Here is a 20,257-nt window from a genome sequence, read left to right on the forward strand (position 1 = left end):
TACAGAAAACAGATCATCTTCATCTTAGAGAACCTGATAGATTTGACAGACCTTGACAGATTCAAGCTCAATCCCATAAGGAGGTTGTGTAGTAACAAACCATTAACAGGTGCCTGTGGGGAATATTGGTCCTATTATGTTATCCAGACAGCTAGAAAGTCATAGAGGGAGGAACGTACAAAGGCTTATTAATTTCCCCTTTGCTCCCTCCCTCATTGACACTGTTAAACACAGCGGATGTGACACATTAGTGGAGCTCCCACGTATGCATTCGGCTGAGAACAGAAAATGCAGTAGCACAAAGCTAATATTATAATGTATGACCGGGGTTAGGTAGCCTGTTTTTTCAATAGGATGCTGAACTAAAGATGGTTCAAGATTACTACAAGTTTCTAGGTTATTTTTTACACATTTCTATTCTGTTTAAACCATTATTGGTTTATTGCTTAAAGGATGAGGCTTGGGCTTATTTCAGCTGTGGAGTCAAACATTTTTGGTCTGCTACCAAGAGTTTATGGCTGCAGAAGAGCGTATGTGGGAGTGACTAAAATTAAACTACAGCATGTGTGTGATGATGGTAATAAAGGACAACAAAGGGGCTCTATGGCACAGACGAAGAAGAAATCAGGCTTTGGATACACAGACCTTATATTGGGATCAATTTATTGATGTTTTTTCTTTTTTCTTAGGATTTATTGACAAAATAAAACACTGAATTTCACCAACCTTATCCTTTAATAATACTCAATGAAATAATGCTTAAACTAATGTGTAAGGATCCACAGACATGCAAAAATCCTTTAATCATTTTAAAAATCAATTTAAACGAATGCACAAATGCAAAAATATATATGTACCATATTTTTCAAAATCATTGAAATTATGTTTTGTTACAGTGCCCAACCCTACCACACAACTTTAGCTGATTTAATAAGCAACAGATGTACAGACAGGGCCTGGATGGCTATCTTGCTTGTGACAAAGAAAAGCGGATGTTGGCAAGAAAAGGGCACTGACATGTAATAGACAAAGAAAAATATTGAAATGTATGACTGTGCAGATAATTGAGATTCATGAGGTCTGTGTCAGAGGGCTTTGTAGAGAAATAATTAAGCATAACACATAAAACTACATTGTTTGGCATTCATATAACCCTAAAAAAGCAAGAGTCATAGAAACACACAGTCTAAAGCCACCGATGTGACCCAGATGTTGTGGCCATCGTTTAACTATGGGGCTCGGTAACTATGGAAACCAAGTTTCCATTACCAAGAGGGGCAGAGGAGAAGGAGATGGGAGAATAGGTGAGAAAGGAAATCTGTTGAATACAGAAAGAAATTGTAATGGGTAGAAAGAGACAGAATTTTTAGAAAATGATGAATTGTTAAACAAAATAAAACCAGTCCAGGCAACAGTCAATATCAGTCATCTTAAATTTCTTCGACATAGAAAGCTATCATTCCTTTTCCTCTTTGCTCAACGGGGATTTAAAATACACCACAGCAGAACCCCAAAGCACTGACTATTTAAACTGAGCCTCTAAATCATTAATCATATTCCTCCATACTCAATCACACAGACTACCAGCATAGAGGGTCCAGGCCCTTTCTTCCATTAACCAAGCCTGTCACGTCTCTAATCCATGGAGCCCACTCCAGACTCATATCTGGGGAGATAACACACATGGCCATCCTTGATTTATGACTGCTTGTTTCTCCTAAGATGATCCTTTAGTAAGGGAAATGGGACACAGACAAACCAAAGCTACCAAAGCTTGAGTATTTGGGCTATTGTTGATAGTCTGACATCTCTTAGTGCCGCCCATAACAGTTGTGATTGCTTTAAAGAAATTCAAACAAGCTAGAGTCTTTTTCCTTCTGTTCCTATCCCAAAATAGATAGTCCATGTAGCCAGACTATACTCCATCGCTCCATTGCAAACACAAGTAGATGAAATGAATGAAAGAGGTCAATTAAGAGCGAGGGTGTCAACAATCCCGTGGTCTGGCTTGAGTCACACCTTTAATCAATACCCAAACCTGGCTGTCACAACCTGGCACCCCAACACTCTGCTTCTACTGAATAAAACACAACACCCAGATTCCCTTTAAAAACAAAGTTATATCAGAAATGAAAAAAGTTAATGCTCTGGCACACACACATAAACAGGTACACAGTCTTAGAAACTCAGCACAATACGTGAGATTTCATGCTGATCTGTAACCAACGTGGAGATTATTATTAATTTTGGAACTTTGCAGGGTAGTCTAATCCTATTTTATTAAATATTGCATCTAAAATGTTAAAGGGGAGAATCTGCTTTTTAAGTGAGCTTGCACTCAGAATGTTCCAAATATGAGAGACACACAGCAGTAATTTCATCTAAGACTAGTCTCTATATTTGCTAATGTTTGTCGTGTGAGGGGCTGCTGCTTGTTTATGGTTTGGGAAACTCAGTTATTGTCTCACCTCACTTGGCTGTAAAGAACTCACTTTGTGTTCCGCTGTCTGGGTTAGTGTTGTTACTGCTCGCAGCTGCATTTCTAACTGGAATACTGTATGTGTGATGTTATATAGCTTGAGGCAACAAATATCTGTCAAAGTGTGGCATGTGGTTTAAAAAAGTACCACATGCAATTTATTTCTAAACAGTAATTTCACTGGTTTCCAACAAGTTCCCAGCTAGCTGAAGTGAGCAAGCAATGCTAAAAACAGCACAGATAACAACACAGCGTGGTTGAAAGAAAAAGAAAAAATCTCCAATGACACCAATGTACTGTAACTAAACAGCTTGGGTATTAGATATAAGACAAAAACATAGAGTAGGACATTGAGACACATGATGAGCACGTCTAGTAATCCGTAGTTTGACTTAATTACATATATTGCTGTTTTTGTGCAGGGATTACATAAGTATCCATGTGGTCTACACATACACTGTGTTACACACAGAAGCAAATGGGTGTGATTTGTCACAACAGTTGTGTGTCTGGCTGATGGAGTGAGAGTGTAAGCAGGGTGAACGCAGACAGAGAAAACTGGCCCGGCCTCCACAAAGACATGTAGCAAGGGAAGCAGGCACAGCGAGTGAATTAACTGGAGAAATGATTGAAAAGGCCCGAGAACTGAATTGAGCTTTATGAACATCCATTATTGAGTTGAATTACCGGGAAGAACATGAGAAAATTGGATGGAAAAGGGGAAGAATAGCGAGGTAGGACAGGGAGGCCAGAGGTGTAGTGTGGAGTAAGAGAGGGAGCTGTGTGGGTGTTTCATCAGTGATAAGACATGAACAAAGCAAAAAAAAGGTTGGATTGGACACATTAGACCAAGGTCCAAAAAGGACACTCAAAAGAAAATAGCATGTAAGAGAAAGGAGAAAATAGGAGGCACTTAAAAAAAAAACATGTGTCTTGCTCAGCAACACTAGTCTTCACAGCATTATTTTTTCCAACCTTGTGCCTGTTGGCTGTTTTTGGCCTGACATGATTTTTTTTCTTCTCACAAGCACAAAAAACACCCACCAAAAGAGTCAGTCCACTTTCAGTAGGGATGACGCAATAAAGGAGGTCCCATAGAACAACAAGACTTCTCTGAATCTTTGCTCACAAGAAGACAAAAAAGCCAGCAAAAGTGGGTTTTGAAATTTCAATGGGGACATTGAATCAAAGGTCTTTGTCCTTGTCTGGACTAGAGGGCAACACACAGCTTACACTGTTATCACACACACCAACCTGTTGCCCTCACTATCTATATCAACCAGCTGATCCCCTCAGAATAGCATATGCTGATATCATGGAGACAAACAACGTCCAGGTGAAAGTACTGTGAGAGTATGTCCCCATTTATTTGACTAATGCTGCCTGTTTTTCATTACCTAAACTCAGAATGTATAGAGGGAGGGTCACATTATGCAGGAAAACCTGCTGAATTAGGACTCTTTTGAATAAATAGGAAGACGGTGACATCCGTTGAAGTCCTCCATTGATGCCATCAGGGACATCAATAAATCATGTTGCAAAGCAGGAACCTGCGCAGTGATCCAATGCAGGCTTTGTCCCAGCAATCATTCATTATTAGACTCAATGTCAGGGGACAGGGGCCAGAGTGGCTGTCACTGAATCTAAAGTTACACTGTTGGTGAAATAAAAAAATAAATAAAAAACCTTAAGATGTAGTTCTACTGTTAAAATTCTGCATGAAACTTCCACTCATGTGTTAAGACTCCCTTCCAGAAGAAGCATAATGTTATATATATATATATATATATATATATATATATATACACTACCGGTCAAATGTTTGGGGTCACTTAGAAATTTCCATTGGACTACATTATAGACAGAATACCATCTGAGATCAGTTGCAATGTTTTTTTAACCAGGGCAGCAGTTTTCTGATTACATTATGTGCTTACATAGTTGCAAAAAGGTTCTCCAATATTTTCTCAGTTAGTTTTTTAAAATGATGTCAGATTAGGGAACATCAAGTGTCAATGGAATATTGGATGAATGGTTGCCGATAATGGGAAATGTAGATATTGCATTACAGATCAGCCACCCACTCAGATCAGCTGGTATTCTGTCTATACTGTGTCGGTATGGAAATTTGTAAGGGACCCTAAACTTTTGACCAGTAGTGAATATATATATAATCAGTCAAATGCACTGTGTGGTATGCAGGCTATCAGTGATTATGCACTAAACTGGCTGCATGATCAATCCTGGGGGGGAAGGGGGCCTACACACTCATGGAGAGTGGGATATTTATCTTTCTTTCCAGGGGTCACCTCATGCTACACATGATGGAGAACAATGTGGCTGCGAATGTGAATCTGTCTTTGAAGCAAGTGTTGGAGCGAGGCCAGTTGTGTCGCATCATCAGCGGGCAGCTGGTACTGGCACCATTCAAATTGAGGGCTCGACAGGAAGCCAAAAATAGGAGTTGCTAAATCATCCATCAATAAGGCTTGTGACGGTTCGTCGGGCTGTACTTCTGAACTGTAACTGCTACGTCATCTCCCTGCTCAGGCAGCATGACAGGGAATAAAGGAGGGACTGCATGTATAGGAAACAAAATGCAGACATACAGTAAGAATCTGGCCAAGGTCACATGTATAAATGAAACGGCAACCTGCGTTAGGATTTAATTCCTGAGAATATGGCATGTCCTTTAGGATATCTTTATTAACATTAATGTTCTCTCTTTATTATTGCTCTGCATGATTGTAAAATAGATACTTTTTTTAAAATTTGAATCTTACATTGTATCTTGTAGTCCAGGGACTACAGATAAAAATAATTTATTTAGCTACTTGTGACATATGTACAGTTGTTTTTAAATGTTTATTAGTGCACTGCTCCTGTTAAATTAATGAAGTAGTAAACAAACAAATATATCTAATATTTGATTGTAGTTTTTTTATGTGGTAATGTTCAAGGTCAAATCATGGGATTAAAGAAAAAAACAAATGGCACAGTATAAACTTGGATCATCCGCACTTTTTAGAGGAAGATGAACTGGAATGATTCATTTCTAAACTATGTGTATACTTTTACAAGAAAACATCAGACAGCATATCCAACAAGTTGTGAACAAGTGTCATGCTTTGGATGAGCTGAATTTACTAGCAGAACATATATCATCAACCCCTACAATTTAATCTATCTATATAATTAATCTATTTCATATAATAAAAATAGCAGACATGTTTAATTTTTGTATTTGCGTTGTTCAGAGTTTACACTCAGAAACAAAGCAAGACATGTTCCAATAACTTAAAAGTATTTTAATTTATGGACCATTTCAGTACTAGTAATCCCAAGTATAGGTCAAGGTTTTGTACCACTTCAGAACAGGTTAACCAATAGCTCAATTTATTTTTGCACTGCCGTCTCAGTGCTGTAATTCTGTGACATTATGCTAATCTGAAAGAAGAAACCGACAAAAGATCTATTACTATTAATTTATTCAGTGTTCATTTATAGTTTTTGGAAAACTGTATTTCCCAGCATATAGTTTTTAATGTTTATAAGATCTCTCCCAACAACCAGGAATAGGAACAACCAGAGAAATACTAAATCCTTCATTAAATGTCTTGCCAGCCTGAAAGTAGGTTTTTAATTGTAGAATATGAACTCCCCCTGGGTCGCTATAACCTCAGACTTCCCAGAAAAATGCAGAGGATAAACCTCAGTGTCTTTAATGGTAGCTACAGTCCTTATCAAAATGTTAAGGTATCCCACAGAGCCAGTTGAAAACCTCCACACGATCAAAACATTTCTTTCTAAAATGTACAAAACACCTTTGTCAGTTTTCCATCACCTGTAGAGGTTTATTTTGGATTAACAGGTTATCTCATAGGATAAATTATTTTAATTAGGCATGTCCTCCTAACCACCCAGCCGGCCCTCCATGGATCACATTTAGCCTTGTTTATGCTAATCACAACCACTCCAGAGCGGCGGGCAATCCACCATGGGATTCCCCCCCCAAATCCCTGGGGGCAAATGGAGACGGCTTTATCTACAGTGCTCATCAGAATACCAATGAGCCTTTATCACATCATACCGGCACGCACACCACGGCTCTACTCCCTAATACACAGGGAATTCATATCTCAGTTTCGAGGCTAAAGGCTGACAGACTCAAATCAAAATAATCACAAGCCTTAAATGAGGAGTTTTGTTGGAGCTGGTCCATCAGCTTCAGGCTGAAAAAAACTTTTATCAGCAGGCTGACTGGATAGCTGTCTAACTAACTGTCTGACTAACTGCTGGTAAGATTGGATTATAACGCCTGGACAGAGCGCTACTGGCCCTGATTCACTTCAGTGGACCCACTACCAACAGGACTACTACAGTACCATTATCAGTACCACTACTCCTGCTTCTGTAACTAACTTTAACTTACTACTACTAAGACTATAATTACCTGTACCTACTAATAGCAATACCACTGCTACAACTGCTACCACTACTATCCCTAAAACTAGAACAACTACAAATACCACTACTACTTCTTAAATTTAATTGCTAACACTGCTGATACCACTACAACTGCTGCTGCTACTACTACTGTGACCACAAGTAGACTACTAATATCACATCAACTGCATGTCCAGCTGTTAACACCACTTCCGCTTTTTTAGCGACTATCAGAACTAATACTATAAGTCCAACTGATAACACAACTATCCCTTCGATGGTTGCTTCTGCTACTACTACCACTAGTTCTGATTTCTCTTCACTGGCTTCTGATTCAATTTAGGATTCCATACACAGATCATCCTCTTCATTTATAGAGCTTTGAGTGGTCTTACTCCAGACTGTATTTGTAAACTATTAATGCTGTATACCTCTGCTAGGTCCCTTAGGTCCTGGACAACTCCTGATAGTTCTCACTCGTACAAGACTGAAAACACAAGGGGACTGTGCGTTTGCTGTCCCGGGTCCTAGGCTGTGGAACGCTCTCCCTGGTACTCAGGACCGCAGAGTCTCTTGGGTGTTTTAGGTCTCAGCTAAAGACCACTCTCTTTTCTAAATGTTTTTGTGATTGAGCCATGTGCTCTATTTTGAGCAGTGATGCCTCGGAGTGTTCTGTTGTAATGTTTGTGTTGTAGTCGTCTTTTCTTCTTTTGCTAGTTTATAAGTTATAAATCAACTTTTGCTAGTTTATAAATCACTCAATGGTTTAGGGCCAAAATACATTTCTGATCTGCTACTCCACTACGAACCACCCAGACCTCTCAGGTCATCTGGGACAGGTCTACTTTCTGTCCCCAGAGTCAGAACTAAACAGGGTGAAGCAGCTTTCAGTTTCTATGCTCCTCATATCTGGAATAAACTCCCAGAAACCTGCAGAGCCGCTGCTACTCTCAATTCTTTTAAATCAAGGCTGAAGACCTTTCTTTTTGATGTTGCCTTTCTTTAAATTATGTTCTTTTAATGTTTAATTTCTTATGCTGCACTGTAACTTTTACTCTTGTGTTTTATGTGTCTTAATGTTTCTATTTTTAATTCACATGTTTTATCTGTTTTTATTTTTTAACTGTTTTTATTTTTTAACTGATTTTGTGTAAAGCACTTTGAATTGCCCTGTTGCTGAAATGTGCTATACAAATAAAGCTGCCTTGCCTTGCCTTGCCTTTAAACCTCAATTCCTTAATAAGCACTTTGTAACCTGGGTTTTCAAAAGGGACCTCTACTACCATCACTAATTCCTACACCATTAGTGATAATATTACTCTTGCTACTATTACTACTAGTGCTATTATTACTATAACTGGGAAGTTGAATTACTTTTGGAGCTTGAAATAGTGTCACATCAGAATACCAAGTTTCTTCCTTTAACAGTGCTTTCATGGATAACTTCATAAACACAAAGACAGACCCTTCTTGACTTCATCCTCATGTAGAGGCATTTATATGTCCTGGGCGTACAGTATGAATAGAGTGTCATGTCGACGGTAGCACAAACAGACAAATTCCTTTGGTTTGCTACTGGGTGTGTTCGTCTGCCATTTTGGGGAGAGTGTCTGTCCCGTGGGGGGAAACACAGATAGGGCACGTCCTGTGGACCGCTGAAACCGTCCTGGTAGAGGAGGACTGGATGGGTGGAGTGGTGGAGGGCACTACAGATGTGAGCCCTTAGATAAGAGGGAAAAGCTGTTGTAACAGGATAATGGCTTCCTGTTGGAATGCTTCGCAAATTGTTTGTCGGGTTATGGCGGCTTTGTACAGAGACGCGTTTATCTGAGAATCAGGCGGCGGGAGAATGCAAAAAACAAGAACAACAAAGACTCCTTATGCTGTTTACTGGGTTATGATTAAGCTACTGTGACAGCAGGAAAATATCTAACAGGAAGGAGAAATGTTAAACAGGAAGTTGTCTGGAATCTGGAGCGAAAGAACATTGAATAGCAAGCCTGCAGTTATTCAACTCCATTAAAGTCACAGACACAGCTAATTTTTTACCACGGTTGGCAGGTTTACAAAGAGCACAAACAGTTGCAATACACTTTACCTTACAAGACAAAGTCGGATTGGGATCAAGCCTTCTGGACTCATTTACACTTCCCACCAACTGGTCTTTCAAGGAGCTGCCTTCAAAACACAAATTTCAAGCAATTGCCTTACTTGTCAGGCTTTGCTTCAACAACAGTGCTGCCAGACAAAACCTAATTTATTAGAAACAAATAAGTTCTCTGCATTATTTCAGGTGTATTATGCCATCACAACATGCTCGCAAAAGTGCATAGGGAGCAATAACAGAAAAGGTAAAGAACAAAAAACAACACAGAGGGTGACCAGAGGAAAACCTTTCCTGCTCTGACACCTGTCCTGATGCAGGATCATCTATCTTAGTTCTCTTCTATCTGCAGCATCTCTTTTCTTGCCAGCAGCCTGAGGATGTTAAGGCACATCTGTCTCCTGCAGATGGCTGTTACAGAGAGAAATGTCTCTGTATAGCACAGAAACAGAGATCTCAAGTGGGCTTTTCACACTGCACACTGTAAAGAGGCAACCCTGATGTGCACAATGTGCCTGAGGAAACTCAGGCCTCAGCCGAAACTCTCCAACTGCAAAGCTAAAAAAGAGCGCGCTGTGCTTTTAAAGAAAGAAAGACATATGGTCTTAATTTAACTCAATACAAAGCTAGTCCGGAGTTTTGACTCCCTTCTTTTAGATTAAACCGCTGAAATGTGACCTTGATCCACCTCTGCTACAGCTTAAAGCACTTCGCTCACAGCAGCACAGTCCGAGTTTCTCACTTCTGAGGGATTGAGGCAGATTTGTCAGACAGCCTTTGGCTCCACTGCCTTGAGGGTGCATACCAGATATCATCAGCCTGTTTGGCAAACTGTCCAGGAGCCTGGTGGGTCCCAGTCTGACCTCCATGTTCCATATTCATGTGACATTGTGCGCTGGCAGCCTGCCAATGCTGTGTATAGTGCCTTGATCCTCTGAATTTAAAGCGGCACAGACAAACTATGACAAGAACTTGGGGGATATAGAACTGAATATACAGTATCTGATTTCTACAAATAAAAGTTCCTTACACATTCAGGAAACCCTGTTGATGCACCAGTCCCCCCATTGGGTATACTCACTCAGCAGCTGGCAGCGCAGGACCTGCAGGCTTGTCTTCATGGTATCATGTGATCCGGTTCCTCCTCCACAGTGCTCATGGTTCTCTAGTAAAGACAGGGAGAGAGTGTTTCAAAATCACATTCAAGTCATGGTCTCAGTATCAGTCAAGTATTAGTGTGATACACTATGATTATGTTTGGGCAGGTTTAAATAGAGTAGACACGGAAAAGTACGAAGGGATCGCAAACAAGATTGTGCGGCTTAACCTTGGCAATTTAATCTCTGTAATGACAGCTGCAAAACGGTTACACCTCTCACAGTGGATAATATGAATTCCACCCAACTAACATTTCACAATAAAAGACCAGGTAGGAGTGCAGCGGTGGTCGGCCTCAGCTGCTAGGCTTCAAATCAGCATTGGCATCCTGCAGGCTGTGCTGGTCAGTAAAACCAATTATGGAACATTAAACATTGACCAGTAAGCCTTGTTCTGAGACAGTCGCTGGGTGTGTCAGGCTGACAAGTACCCAGGGGTGCTCGTAAGTAGAATGACTCACTGATGGCCTTCTGTTAAATGAAAGAACTCAAAAACACGCAAACAAAGACACACAAACAAAGACCCACGCGCACGCATGCACGCTCGCACACACCTACAGGGAGATGAGTGAGATGAGAGGGACAGACAACAAAAGCACAAAAATAAGAAAAAAAAGCACAAGGTAAGAGTGCTGATCCTTTCATAAGTCTTTATTTTCATAAATGGAAACTGGCTCTGGAAACAGAGGAAGCAACACACTACATCTGAGTCATCGTGATTATATTGCTGCCACTGTGGCAACCTTTTAATGTTTTTAAACCACATGGCGCTTTAAATCTGAACGCTGCAAGCACAGACTATTATATTTTTTAAAAAATTGAAAAATGTGTTGAATAAGGGTGGAGGTATCAGCAGAAAAAGCTCAAGCATGAAGAAGTAAATGTTGAACAACATCTATCTATCTATCTATCTATCCATCCATCCATCCATGCAAAATGGCCAGACAATTGAATGGATTTCTGGTGGGTTTGCATTTTAACAAGGGAAAATCAAAAGCATAAAATAATGGGCACAGTATTGTATCAAATGATTATTTGGAAAAACACTCTTCTATTTCTCCTCCTGGCTACACTTTGATATTACAACAGCAAAATAAGGCATAAAATAAAACAATAATGTAAAATAAACAACTAAATTGGTTATCAAGGCACACTTTTAGATGGCAAATAAACACAATTTTGTCGAGTGTGAAAGAAAATGAAAACAAATCCTTGCTGCTTTGCCGCTCTAGCAGTAACTATAAAGGCGTAGGTTCAGACCCAATATAGTGTGAGTAAATATAGTGTGAATAATTGCAAAACAGTGCAAGAATACAGTAGTAACAGCAGAAAAGGATTTTTTTTCCAACTTCACATCCGACGATGCGACACTAGCAACAACAGCCCCAACCCATCCTTGAATCCACCTTAATGCTACAGTAACATCAGCTCCTTTGCAGCTTTACTCCTTTCCTGTACTTTATTTTTTATAGTGTCATGTTCCTGGCCTAATGAGCTCAATGGCAGGGTGTGAAGAGAGCAGCTGAGCCTCTCAACGGTGATTACACCTCATCAGCGCTGCCAGGCCATCTCAGCCTCAAAGACACGCTCTTTAATTTGCAGGGCACCAGGGGTGAGGTAAGGGGAAGGTGGGTGAGGGAGAGAGGAGATACTGACAGGGAGTGTTGGATTCATACTCCGATTTAGACTTTTTATTTATATATTTATACTCACAGCCCAGGTGAAAAAAATGCATACTTCAATTATACTTTTTAAAGAATATATTAAGTACACTTTGTGCTATTTTTGTCACCTTCAAGTATACTTTAGTGTACTCAAATAGTTGAGTACACTATTGGACACTTGAGTACTATTGGAGTAGTACTTGAGTATACTTATAGTGTAAATAGTATACTAAATTGGCACAAGTGTTTACAAACTTCAAGTGTACTTAAGCACACCAGTGAAAAACACACTTGAAGTACAATTGTATGATATCACAACTGAAATGTATTTTAAGAGGCATGCAGTTGAAATGATAGTAGTTTAAAAGTTTATTTTGAAGACACTGCTATCATATGCATTACTATTATTCTAGCATGTCTCTGTAATATTTGAGCAGAGCCATTCATCGCAATGAAACCACTGTGTGAAGGCAGTAGAGGTGAAAAGACACAATCCATATTTTACAGTCACCGAAAGAACACACACTCACCAATGCCACCACTTGCGTTTTTTAAAAGTAGTTTTGGTCTGAACCTGGAGGTGAGGAACTTTGTAAACAGCATGTGTTCTCACTGGAAAGTGAAAAGATCCCAATTATCTAGACTTTCTCCAATATAACAATAGTTTCAGCAGTGACAAGGACTGCAGTGCAAGGAATTGTTTATTGAAAACTGGGAACAAAATGGGGAACAACATTTTTAAATCTACACCACCTTCACCCTACCAAAAATGCCAAAAATTATGAAAAATTCTTATTCTTAAATAAATGAATAGTTTTATTGCACACAGCATACACAATACAATCAAGAATGTCTTCAACTATAATAAATGAGATTTAGAAATGCATCACACTGAATTAGCTTTTCTTCTGTTTTACATCATGAGCTTAGCACTTTGAGCAGCCTGGCGTCCTACTGGAGAGGGGAAAAAAGTTGCATGGCAACTGACATGCACACAGACAGCAGCCATCACCATGGCAACCCTAATAGTACATTATATTCAAATTCATTCACAAGGACATTTCGGGGCTCAAACTGCATTCTGAGGTTGGAATAAAGGAGATTTGGACTTACAGAAATTTCCACTCTCCATGGGCAGAGTGGGAAATCCAGTAACCCGCCTTTCTCTGGGACTTGGTACAGGCTTCGTAAATGCAGTCCTGCTGACAGGACCTGGTCCCTGAAGGTCCCAGACTTCAGCTCTGAATTGTGTGTCTGGAGGGGGTGCAGAGGCTAAACCCAAGGTCACCTGAGACGTCACAATGAAATAAGCCTGTCACTCCGTCTCTCCCTGGCCACCAGCCGCAGGGATAACAATGCTTTTAATTTTGGACTTCCCTCTATTCTGCGGTTCTGTATAGGAGCTGTGGCAGTAAGTTGGCCGCTTGCCCACAGCAACTGCAGCCTGAGAGCTTTTCCATAACGAGAGAGAAGGAGGAGGAGGAGGTGGAGGGAAGGGAAGGGAAGGGAAGTGTGGGAGGCAACAACAACGGTGTGAACTACAGTGCTCTCACAGTCAACTGATAACTGGACTTCCAATCACAACTGTTCTAACTGATGTTTTTTTTCCCTCTCCAGTTCTGATGACCCTCTCTCAAGCTTTGGTTTATCTCTTTGTTATAAACTGGAAGAAGCTTCTGTCTGAGGATGGAGGTACAGAATATAGAGAGGTGAAAGGTGAAAGCAGCAGCGTGGAAGTAATTGGACAATTAAAAAATACGGTAACATAAAAGTGTATTTCAGCATTTACAGCCAACTTAAAGTAGGTTCATATAAAAATCTGGTTGCATCGATTCTGAATTCATTGCATCAAAGCCTTGACGTGATCTCCGCTCCATTTCAAGTTGTGTGAAAACAACTTCCCTCAGCCCTGCCCTTCCACAGCGACCCAGGGGACTTGTTCACACAGAGGTTACTCGTTTTTCCTTTGAAGCTGTTTTACCCTTTGATAAAAGTCAGCAAACAGTCCCTGATAGCTCTATTTCTGCAGTCTTGCTCCGTCCATGTGTTTCTTCCCAAACTGGCCGAGATTAATGGGTGTAATTCAGGAGTAAAGCGTCACCCATGGGATGGGTGGGGTGTTGATACCATTTTAGTGACCTTGCAAAACAACCAACTGCTTGGCACCAATCATGTGAGAGTGACTCATGTGCAACAGGAAAGCTGATTACCAATTACAGCTGTAAACAATTCTGTTATGAAAACATAGGCTTGTTCGAGATGGGCCATGTATGCACAAAATCGATCACTGGCGATCGCCGGCCAACGCATCCAAGATTTTTGTCCAACTTGATCCAGACTTGCTCTGATGCCATGCACACGTAGTCAACGATAACCTCACAAGATAAAGGTGGACGCAGTTTTGAGATGCAGGCAGCGCAGTTGCTTTTCACCAACTGCAAGACCGCATGACCCAAAGCATGCTTGGAAATGCCGGCCTTTCAGTTGATTTAACAGCTGATTGGTTCAGAATTGACTCAACATGAAGACGTTTTATATAAACTTTTTATAGTTTTTGAATCAGAGGGATTATTAATTGCCATTTTTCAGATTTAAAGGCTTATTCTGTACAACCCACATGTTGTGTGGTTGATAGTGACGTTTAGAAGTCAGAGAGACTAATCCGTTTAGATTACGTATCATCTACAATCTGTTGTTAATTAAAATCATCAACAGAATGTAGAGTATTTTGACAGCTACTCTGTCATAATTAAAACAACTGGTGACTTGTACAAGCTGATATATGAGTCTGGTAAAATGTTATTAAAGCGGAATCAGACCACAGTGTGACTGTCACTTCCTGTTCAGCCTGAAGGCTGTTGAAAACGGCTGGAAACTGTCCGATAGAGAGCGGATTTTTCTCACCGCCCCCAACTGCTGCCGCCTGCTCTCCTCCACTTTACAGGCGAGGCGCAGTTCCTCACGAACGAGCTTCATGTTTCGTCAGTGGGAGGGTTAAAAAACATTGCCTTGACTCAAGAGAGACTCTGGGGCTTTGCTAACTTAATTGTCAAGTCAGGATACACAACAACTGAATGATTACCAGTATTGAGTCCATGCAACAACAAGCCTAAATTAAATGCGAGCAGCACAAACGTCAAAGCAGGAATAGATTTCCAGGGAGCTTTCTAATCCAACCATCACTGAAGGCAGCTATATTGCTGAGTCACTGTGTTGAGCTGTATGAGTGAGCGCTGTCATTCATGGCCTTGGATGGTGAACCTGGCAGGATGAGTTGCTCGTTGCTGTGTTATGAAGGCTGGCAGAGGATTTGTGGGTTATCAGCACCATGGCTCCCTCCAGCCTCTGCCTGCACAGCAACACACCGGCCATTAAAAGAACATTAGGCTTCCAGCATGCTGTTCACTCTGAACTAGCAGAGAAGGAGACACATCACGATCTATGTCACAGCCAGTCATAATATTTTATTTGATTTTACAAAAGCAGGGCGTGAAAAACACTGTTAAACTGTGCGTGTTATTCAACATATCAAAATAACATTAATTTCAAAACAACAAGTAACCCTTTAAGTGTGTACTGTATATGTGGTCCAAAGTAAGGTGTAGGGCCTCCTCAGAGACTCATAGGGTCCTATGGTCCCCGGAGGAAAAAAGCATATTTTACTTGATTTTATCTGGATAGCTATCCCCATCTCCAAAATGTTCAGCTATTCAGTGCCCAAAATAAACTTATAGTTTTGTAGGTGAAATTAAAAGAATGGGGACACCTCTTGTGTTAGCGCTGCAATTAGAATAGAGACCTACAGAAATATGAACTCTTAAATCTGCAAATTTCTTTGACCAGCGTGAAATAAGTTAAGGCAACTGTTTCTGTGTCGACTGAAATCATGTTGGCAGGCTGGCTATGTTACTTAATTCTGACTGGTTTTGTCAAAACAACAACTAAAAGCCTGAACATGGTGTCAGAGTAAATAGTGAAGAGAAAGAAAATGCACATAGAGATTCTACAAACAAATCTCCAGGTATGAAACAGTTAACTTCAACTAAAAGAGAACGCCTCCAGCTTTATGTTCATGGCTCACGATGCCAGCATCACGCTTATACAGATGTAAATGTGCTCAGTCAGCAAGCTGTCAGCTCACATCCACATTTTGGCCATAGTCGGGTTAACATGTATATCATATGCCAGTACTGAGAAAGAAGGACAGTGTGGCATTAAAGATGATACCCTTGTCAATAGACATTAATGTACATTTTCTGAGCGCGTTAGTCACTGTACTGTATTAGTGGAATGTTTTTTTGTTTCCTTACTTTGAAACCCTTTATCCTGATCTTCATACATGTCAAAAACACAGAATCTCAGCTTCACTTTCACATCAACTATAAAGAAACCTGTTGTAGCTCTTCTAGGATGAATGAATCTCTAACTCGTTCAGTGGAGAACTCCCACTCAGGAGGAGCAGAGCCCCCGTGCTCAGGGGCAACCGAGGAAGAGTAGAACAGCGTCACCGGCCTTTTCATTACACACTCACGCAAACCCAGGACCAATGACTAAGCGATTCATCAGAGGAATCATAGCCTATCTGTGGGTGGGTGAACATACGTGAAAAAACAGACAGAGAGATAAATGGTAGCCATCTAGAATTTCTCCCCATTTGTACAGCTGCAACATTAATACAGAATTTCTTTTACAGCCCTAGCTTCCGGGGGACATCAGAGCTGTTTTACACCTTCAAGTATCATCTCTGTCAAAACGAGTCTCAAGTCAAGTCTTAAGTACTCTAAGGCCAGTCCAAGTCAAGTCATGAGCAAAGTGCATTTCAAGAACTTAAGTCAGAAACTGATAGCCTAACAAGCCATTGGCAGGGCTCAATCCTAGGGGCGGGATGAACAGTTGTCTTTCAAATTCCCTCTACACGCAATAGGATAGCGCTACAACCAACGAGAGCAACGATAGTTGATAGATTAAACTTTTGCTGTATCCGGTCGGCAAAACTCCGAACACATCTACCTTCAACGCTTAACTCTAAGTCTTCCAGAGCTGCGGCCAAGGCCGATTCAAAAGACCGCTGCAGGTGGTGGTTCTTCGTTTTCAAGTTACAGGGAATTCACGCGGAACCGTCGCAATTCTGTCGTCCTTAAGTTAAGCTCGCCCACCAACTCTTTACACAATGTCATTGGCCTAAACAGAATTTGTTTTTTTAAGCTCGCAAACCAACGGAGAGCTGCTAGACTGACCCTAGCTGAAAATTACGTTTGCTGCCGCTAGGATGCAACTAGATTTCTAGGCTAAGAAGATTTCTTAGGCTCTAAGAAACTGAGGCTTTTGCTTTCAACATCTAGTCAATTAGTCAGATTTGGATATTGTTTTTGACTTAAGTACTACTCAAGTCAAGTCAAGCCCTAATGAGTCAAGTATCAAGTTGGTCTATTCCAAATTAAGTCTTGAGTCCTAATTTTTGAGAACTCAATCCGACCTTAATCTATATCCCAAGTCTTAAATCTTTAATTCCAATCTCACAGAAGTCAAGTCCAAATTAGGATTCAAGTCCAACCCAGGTCCAAATGTAATGTCTTCAAGCAAGTCAAGTCTAAAATCCTAATTTTGTTGACTGAAGTCCGATCCAAGTCACAAGTCTAAGGCTCAAGTCATGACTTTAAATCTCAAGTAGTCAAGTTTTATTTCAAGTCTTCTGAGAGTCAATTCCAACCCAAGGCTCAAGTCTCTTGTCTGAAGTCTTAAGTGAGTCCAAACCAAGTTGAGTCACTTCTGTGACTTAAGTCCCACATGAGTCCAAGTCTTATAGAAGTCAAATACCACAGTGGTTAAGCCCAAGTCAGTTCTCAATTCATTTTCTTCTTCAGGGATTCAAGTCTCAAAGAAGTCATCTCATATTCTCATTTTGTTTGCTTAAGACTGGCCCTGACTCCAAGTCTTGTCTTAACTGAGTCAAGTCTTTTGGGAGTCAAATCTCTCAGATACTCAACTTCAGTATCACAGAAGGCAAGTCCAAGTCAAGTTCTCATTTTGTTAACCTAAAGTCTGATCCAGGTTTTAAGACTACAGTCAAATCTTTAGGGAGTCAAGTCTGGTATGTTTTTTACACTGTAAGAGTAAGTGCCAGACTCAGGCAACTTCAACCAAGGGAAGGCCAGACTGGCTGACGGATCCAGCAAGGGATGGAATCAGTGAAACAAAGAGTGCTACTGGTAACAGAGCCCCGGGAAGAACCTGTGACTGACTTGTTATATCACTGGAAAGACAACACCACAGACTGAATATCAAGCACTTGGAATGATTGGAGGAGGTGCGCTGTCAGGGGATGCATGTGTTTAGCGTTGAAGTCAGACCTGACTAACAGCACACAGGAAGCACTTTGTTGGTCCCCTGGGTTTCACCCACAGTGGAATCCATAATAAATACACATTTTTGAATTAACTAAAGCCTTATTTGACACATTTAAAAAAGGGAGTTAGCAATTATGGGAAGAGTAGAAAACCAACTAAAACTAAAATAGAAGAGATTGAGAGAAAGTAAGCACAGCTAAAAAGAAGAAAAAAGGAAGATTATTCATCAAAAAGAACCTAAATGTACTGAAAATCACAAATACACAAGCTCTTAGATGATCTCCAACACTAAATCCAATTTGATGGATTTCTACAGACTTCCCAAGTGGATATTTGGCTTTTTGGTCATAGATGGTGCACAAACACTCAAAGACCTGTATAACCTGCAAATGTTCTGCACAAGCTTATTCCTTATCTCCTCAGAGAGTTCTTGAGCCAGGCAGTAAAGGAGCAGACAAATTGGGATGCAGCTCACCTTCGCCACAGTCTGAGTCGTAAATATCCTCCTGTTCTCTGTCTCCGTCTCCCTCCTTCTTCTTTCGGTCCTTATGTGACCCTTGACTGACTGACTGACTGAGTGAGTGACTGCTACTGCGAGCTGCTCACTGATGATGAAGAGTAATGTGAGACTACAGGGTGTCACGTCCCGCTAAGCTTGTCACAACCAGTAACACAATCCAAAAAAAAAAAACATTGCCGCAAAATAGGTGAAAGGAGCTTTAGGATGATAGTTAAGTTCACCACACTTAGTGGATGCATAATGTCATGCGCCAGAGGGATTGGGCTTTTTGGTGTATTGGTCTAAACACAATCCAGGCATTCATGGAAATGCATGTTTTATGCATCCCAGCTCTGCAAAGGTCATGATAAAGCAAATCCACAATATGTCACCATTAGAAATAATAATAAGGTGGTGTTTTTAAATCCAAACAAACCTCTTTAAAATTCAAAATTTCATCACACAAGTGGATGATAGCTGATATTGATGAAAAATTACACAAAGAAGGATCTAGATAAAATGGATTCATAGCAACATTTGGTCAATAGTCAGAATGTGCTGTTTTCTAAAGTAGATATTTTGATTTGTTTTTAATTCCCTTTGTGATTCTGCGCAAATTTAGTGAAAATGAGATCCTGGGTGGATAAAGCACAGCAGTAGGCTTGTTCACCAAAGATAGAACATGAAGAAGCCAGAACAGGTCAGAAGGCAGGATGAATAATGAGGAAAAAACAATCTTTTACAAGATTTCTCATCAGCAGTTTTGAAAATAGGTGAACAATAAGACTGCAAATGGAGCTTTTTTGTCCTTTTTTCTCTTTCATATCCAAAACACCCAACATTAGATCAAAGCCTCATCTTTGGTCACTGACCATATTGATTATCGGTCCAAGGCTGCTCAATGAGGCCACAGTAACGGATAACAAGCACATAATCCTCCACCTAATGGGTGTCAAAGATCTACATTTACACTGGGAAAATAGGCTGGGAGACCTTTGATGAAGTATTTGATTTCCACCATCAAAGATTGTATCACAGCTGGATAGATATGCCTCTTTAGACTCCTTTCTGTTACTTCTAAAGCATTATTTTTCTCTTTAGAAAGACTATTTTCAGAATTGATTTAGACTCAGCTAATGTGGTTTTGACTACAGCTCTTAATGTAGATTCCCAGAGGCGGAGACAACCGGTTTATTAAGTATCTGTTCAGTGATATCTTTCATGGTTGTGTGTTTTCAAGGCATGGGTGCTTTGCAGGCTGGGAATGGGTCTACGGCTAACTCCCAGAAGCCAGGAGACAACAGAGGAAGAGGCTGTTACCACTCCGTAAAGTGATCTCAGCGGTTCTAACACAGGGTTTGATGTTTTAGAAAAGCCCTGAGCTGCGGGGGCCTCTCTTCTCCTTCATCTCCCATCTAGTTTTGCTCCCCACTTCTTTAATGTCATGTCATGCTTTCACCCAAATAAGTATTCTCCTCTTCCCCTTCTCTCATCCTTACTTCAAGCATGGTCTTCATGCTCTGAGTCCCTTGAACCAAAGGGGGGGGGGGGGGGGGGGGGG

The 20,257-nt window shown here is 40.6% G+C and overlaps 1 protein-coding gene across 3 annotated transcripts in view; it reads right to left on the reverse strand.

Annotated features, from left to right (window-relative positions):
- tmem108 (transmembrane protein 108) overlaps positions 1 to 20,257 on the reverse strand; it is a 39,884-nt gene that overhangs the window by 5,408 nt on the left and 14,219 nt on the right. For all 3 annotated transcript variants that reach the window (XM_034862105.1, XM_034862107.1, XM_034862106.1), the window contains exon 2: positions 10,111 to 10,194. In XM_034862105.1, the coding sequence (XP_034717996.1) occupies positions 10,111 to 10,150 (40 nt within the window). In that variant the 5' untranslated portion in view covers positions 10,151 to 10,194. The remainder of the gene's footprint in view (positions 1 to 10,110; positions 10,195 to 20,257) is intronic.

Source organism: Etheostoma cragini, chromosome 22, assembly GCF_013103735.1.
Source record: "Etheostoma cragini isolate CJK2018 chromosome 22, CSU_Ecrag_1.0, whole genome shotgun sequence".
Lineage (NCBI taxonomy): Eukaryota > Metazoa > Chordata > Actinopteri > Perciformes > Percidae > Etheostoma > Etheostoma cragini.